This window comes from Falco biarmicus, chromosome 5 (genome assembly GCF_023638135.1).
Source record: "Falco biarmicus isolate bFalBia1 chromosome 5, bFalBia1.pri, whole genome shotgun sequence".
Classification (NCBI taxonomy): Eukaryota; Metazoa; Chordata; class Aves; order Falconiformes; family Falconidae; genus Falco; species Falco biarmicus.
Window position 1 is genome coordinate 62,768,390 of NC_079292.1, and position 5,148 is coordinate 62,773,537.

At 34.2% G+C, this 5,148-nt stretch overlaps 1 protein-coding gene across 3 annotated transcripts in view; it reads left to right on the forward strand.

The window, feature by feature from the left end:
- The window catches only part of GNPTAB (N-acetylglucosamine-1-phosphate transferase subunits alpha and beta), a 46,425-nt gene extending 41,419 nt beyond the window's left edge, over window positions 1-5,006 (forward strand). For 2 of the 3 annotated variants that reach the window (XM_056339874.1, XM_056339877.1), the window contains exons 19-21: window positions 646-813; window positions 2,178-2,268; window positions 3,432-5,006. In XM_056339874.1, coding sequence (XP_056195849.1) covers window positions 646-813; window positions 2,178-2,268; window positions 3,432-3,509 — 337 coding nt within the window. In that variant the 3' untranslated portion in view covers window positions 3,510-5,006. Of the gene's footprint in view, window positions 1-645; window positions 814-2,177; window positions 2,269-2,869; window positions 2,928-3,431 lie in introns of all 3 variants that reach the window. The other variant, XM_056339875.1, reaches the window with a different exon arrangement.
- The last annotated feature ends 142 nt before the right edge of the window (window positions 5,007-5,148 follow it).

The following is a 5,148-nucleotide window of genomic DNA, read 5'->3' on the forward strand; positions in this document are numbered from 1 at the left end:
GATTTCCATACATGTTCTGTCCAGGTGGTGGTTGTTTGTATTTTGGTTGATTACACAAGTTCAGCATTAGGTCTGTGATTCAAGTCATGTCCTGCCCAGTTTGCATAGTGTTCCCAGTGACTCGGAGCCTTGGGGACCAAGCTTTGCGTTCTTGTACAATCTTGTATAGTTTTTATGTTGACTTTCTCTGAAGAGTGCAGTATTAATTTAGTATGTTTACCTCCTACAGTGGCGCTCACTTTGTTATTTAAGATACTCATTATAATTTATGTAAAACTTTAAAAACCCTTAGGCAAATCATAACGTTGGCTTCCTAATCTGCTCTGTAGCCGGTGGTGGTGGGCTCTGGGATGAGACACAGTAGTGCCCATTAGATGGCAGCATTGCATAAGTAGAAGAGAGAGAAATGCCGCTTGTTATTGCATTCCTCAGAGGTTTTGACTCACTATTGGTACTCGTAGAATTAAACTCCAATTAATTTTAAATAATGCAGCAATAAGAGAACCGATTACCAGTATCATATATATCAATTTAGTTTTAAAAGGATACTGTAACAATTTTGTTTGAAAGGATTCTGTGTTCTTGGTTTGGCAATACCTTTGCTATATTATTAAAGAAATATTCTGACGACTTCTTGTTTTTTAGAAAATTTGTTTGCCTAAATGACAATATTGATCACAATCATAAGGATGCACAGACAGTGAAAGCAGTGCTTAGGGATTTTTATGAATCAATGTTTCCAATACCTTCCCAATTTGAACTGCCAAGAGAATATCGGAATCGTTTCCTTCACATGCACGAACTCCAAGAATGGTATGTTACACAGGTTCTCTTCACATTATTGTAGTGCAATAGCATATAATTATAGAACATATTGGTATAAGCCATTCCCCACCCCTAGTTTTGTAATGAAGAAGTTAACAGTGAAAATAATGTGAAAATATTTGAATGGACTAAAATTTGGGGGTTGCAGGATACGGATTTTTCTGATCCTCCTAAAGTCATTAACACTTCATTAATTGTCTCTAACCTAATTCAAAGAAAAAGTGATTTGGGTGTGGGTTTTTTTGGTGTTTTTTTTTTTTTAATAATTTCTGGCTTTCTTTAAATGCAGAAAAAACTCAAAACCTTTTGTTTGAAATGTCTGTTGCAGAGGAGCAATATAAACTGTTATGTTTCTTAGTGATTTTTTTTTTTTTTAAAAAAAACCCTGTCAAACAGCAATGATCAGCTGGAGAAACGTGTGTCATTTTTACATAATGTGTAAAATTTTTATGTGTGTTTTACCTCTTGCCAGTTTACAAATAAAAACTTCAAAAATTAGGGTAGTTGATTTGAGAATACAAGCAAAAGGTTGGCCTACAGTGATAAAAAATGAGGCAAGAAGACTAGTATAGTAATTTTGTTGCTGATCAGCAAATTATGAGAAATAGCTGTTAGTAAGTAAAGAGAAAATATTAGAGGAACTGTAGAAGGAATCAGAAGGATTGTAGGTGACAATAAGTGTGGATTGTAGTGCTACAAGCCCTGCTGTAGCAGTGGCAAGAGGAAGTGGTGGGCAAACCCATTTCAGCAGTTAGCTGTAGAAATTTATGTTGGAGGAGTAGACATATTGTTGGTTCCCTTTTTGAGAACATCCATCAAGACTTTGTTAGCTTCAAAAGAACACTTTATTTTTACTTGTTTGTAGCCACAGCAGATTTCTATTGGGGAGGGTTAAAGCATGCTGAAGTACTGGTGGAAATCGGTGTTTATCAAAATGTTTTACAGAATCGTAGGATAGTCCAGTTTGGAAGGGACCTTGGAAGATCATATAGTCCAACATTATGTGGGAAAGGGAACCTAGATGAGATTATCTAGCACCCTGTCCAGTCACATCTTCAAAACCTCCAGTGGTGGGCCAGGTCCCTGAGGAGGTTGTTCCAGTGCATGATTTTCTCCCTGTAAAAAAAAATTTCTTGTATCAAGATGGAACCTCTCGCAGTCCAACTTGTACCGGTTGCCCCTTGGTCCTCTCCATGTAGCTCTTTGTGAAGAGACAGCCTCCATCCTTCTTCTGTCTGTCCTTTAAGAACTGGAAAAAACTTCCTTTGCCTGTTTCATGGAAACTCTTTAAAGTTTATGTATTTGCATTTATAATATATGAAGATATTTTTCTGTTTCCTTTCTTTGTGCAGGAGGACATATAGAGACCAGCTCAAATTCTGGACCCATTGTGTTCTAGTAACACTTATTGTATTTACAGTCATCTCATTTTTTGCTGAACAGGTAACATTAATATCTCCTTATCAAATCTGTAGTACTTCATAATTGATTGCTGTATCTTCGGGATAACATAAAATGGGATTTTTTAAGTAGGTTTCGAATAGTAGCTAGGATTTTTCCTTCATAAAAGAAGTGAAGATATTACATGACTAATGATTATGTTGCTTCAATTCTTTAGTCATGTTGAAATTCCTTGAAAAGAGTCATATGGGGGGTAGGAGAATGGTATTCCCTTTTCAGGCACCTTGTGACTGTGAAGTCCATCATCATTGTGCTGAATTTGGGTGCTCAAAATCAGGAACTGGTTTTTAAATTCTCAGTCTATTAACACGTGTATCTGTAAAACTGCAAAGTAAATTATCAGGAAGGAAATTTAAGTAATAGGAATATTCTAGTCCTGAAGAGAATCAGAAGGTATTTAGAATCTCCCTAAGTAAGTGCAAAGACTCGTATTGAATTAAAAATGTTTTGAATCTGACTTGAAGGAGAAAAAAAACAACAACCCTCCACTTCTGCAAGTGTAAAATGGCTTTCTTGAACATGATTAATCCTGCTAAACTTAGAGGGAGTCAATGGAACAAATCATATGGGTAATTCTTTGCAGGTTGGGGCCTTAAGTAACACTTTCCGTGGTCTGATGAAGAGGGTGTAATTCTTGAAAGGTTGGCTTTTGATTATTATTTTTTTTCCCACCTGTAACTTTTGCATGAATCTTTCCCTTGATTTTCAGCCTTTTGTATATATTAGGAAACTTGCCCTCTCTTGGTAACTTAGTTTTGGAAGGGGTTACTCAACTCAGTACAGCTAGGTATATAAATACTGTTTTAAGATGCCAGCTTTGTGTTGATCTTCTAGAAACTGAATGTAGCCTGGTGTTACATTAATTTAAACACACCAACTAACTTTAAAATAACCAGAATATAGGTATGCTGTATTTTTCAATTCCTGCTTGTCTTCTGGTTATTGAGAAGTCCAGTGGAAATGTGTGCATTCCTAATAGATGAATTTGAGTATTTTATTCCTGTGCAGTGGGAAAAAAAAGACAGTATTCACTTAATTACTATGGATGGTACCGATTTTATGATTTCTAGGATGAAAGCTTGATCACCTGTGCACCTCTAGCCCAGCAGAGAACTAAATATTGTAAATTTTTTTTCTCTTCTCAGCTAATTGCACTTAAACGAAAGATTTTTCCAAGGAGAAGGATCCAAAAGGAAGTTGGTCATGAACGAATCAAAGTGTAGAAGAGCTTTATTTTGGAGATCAGTCTACCTCAAGATGTGATAAGCATTTAAAATCTCTCATAAGTGTCTTTTATGGTTTGACATTTAACTACATTGATATGAAGAAAAAAAATCGTGCATCTAGAGTTGCAGTACTCTGTAGTACTCTTCATGATATGTAAGCTGCTGGAGCTGTGACAATGCAAAACAACAAAAATAACTGCAGGAAACATGTACATAGGCAGTTTTTAATAGATCTTACTTTACAACTGTTAGTTCATGGCCACATTATCCTTTTTTATAAAAAGGGTTACCTAAAGAAATGTAACTGCATTTATTGCAGTGGATGTTGCCAACTAGAGAATATGTTGGAAGGCAAAGTTGTTTGGGATCAGATTAACAGGTCCTTGATCTTGCATTCCAAAACATTTTGCAAATTTCTGTCATTGCTGCTTTTTTTTAGCCCTATGGAAAAATTGAGAATTATGTAACTTGTCATTTAGATTTAATATACGTTTATTGATGTTGACATTCTTTAAAGCACAGTGACAATTCATCCCCTATCTGTAGTACTTAATTGAGATCTGGAAGAAATGTATGCTAATAAAAAAAATACACAGTAACAGAACTACTAATGGTTATTTGAAAGATTCTTTATCTATGATGTATTATATTCCAAAGAATATAATGGTGTTATTTTTTGGTTTGATTACAAAGAGAGGGTTGTAATCACATGAAAATGATCAAGGTATAGTATTTTACAAGCATTGTAAATACAAAAGCAAAAGTGCCTCTCTCTATGAATGGGTAACAAAGAATTTTAATGTAGCAATGTATAGGAGCAGTGTTTCATTTCAGAAAACAACATTTGTACCGACATATGAAGCTTTGGTGTTTTTAAATTTAACAGGGTTTGGCCTTGTATTTTGAGACATCAGAATTAGTATGGTTTTATGTGGGAAAGGATACTGAATCTTTTCAGGCAGAAATTTTTGGTGATGTATCTTCAGTTAATTGTATTATCAGTATTCAAAAAAGCATTAATTTTTGTAATCAGATGATGTACAAAATGTATGTGCATATGTATTGTAAGATACTTGGTTTGCTTTGAAATTAACTAAAATGTGATAAGTTTCATCTGTTTCTGTTTTAAAGTACACCAAAACCCATTTTTTATAAATTCTTAATCTTCCAACAGTAATAATTTCATAGTAATTTGAAGCATGAATGAATTCTCAAAGTAGAACCAAACTTTTAGGCATTGTAAAAATGCAAGCACTTTCAATTATTAAGGTTATATTTCATGTTAGCAATATTTTTCATGTTTCAGCATAATATATAAGTAGTTTAAATCTACAGTACTTTGGACTAGCAGAAAATGACACATTTCAAGAAATACAAGAAAGCTTTGATAGGTTCTTACACTTCTGTTATTGGGTAGATTCAAGTTTGACTAGCATCTGTGTTGTTTTTTGTAAATGGTATTTGGCATTCTAATTAAAATGGTTGGAAAACTTGGTTGAAATTTTAAGGCAGTTTTTCTGCTGAAGTAATATGTAAATCAATAGATGGCATAGGTAGCTCAGCTGTCACTGTAATTCCTTTTTGTTTAAGCAAAAAGTTTAGATGGTAGATTCATGCAGTTTTGTTTTACTACAGC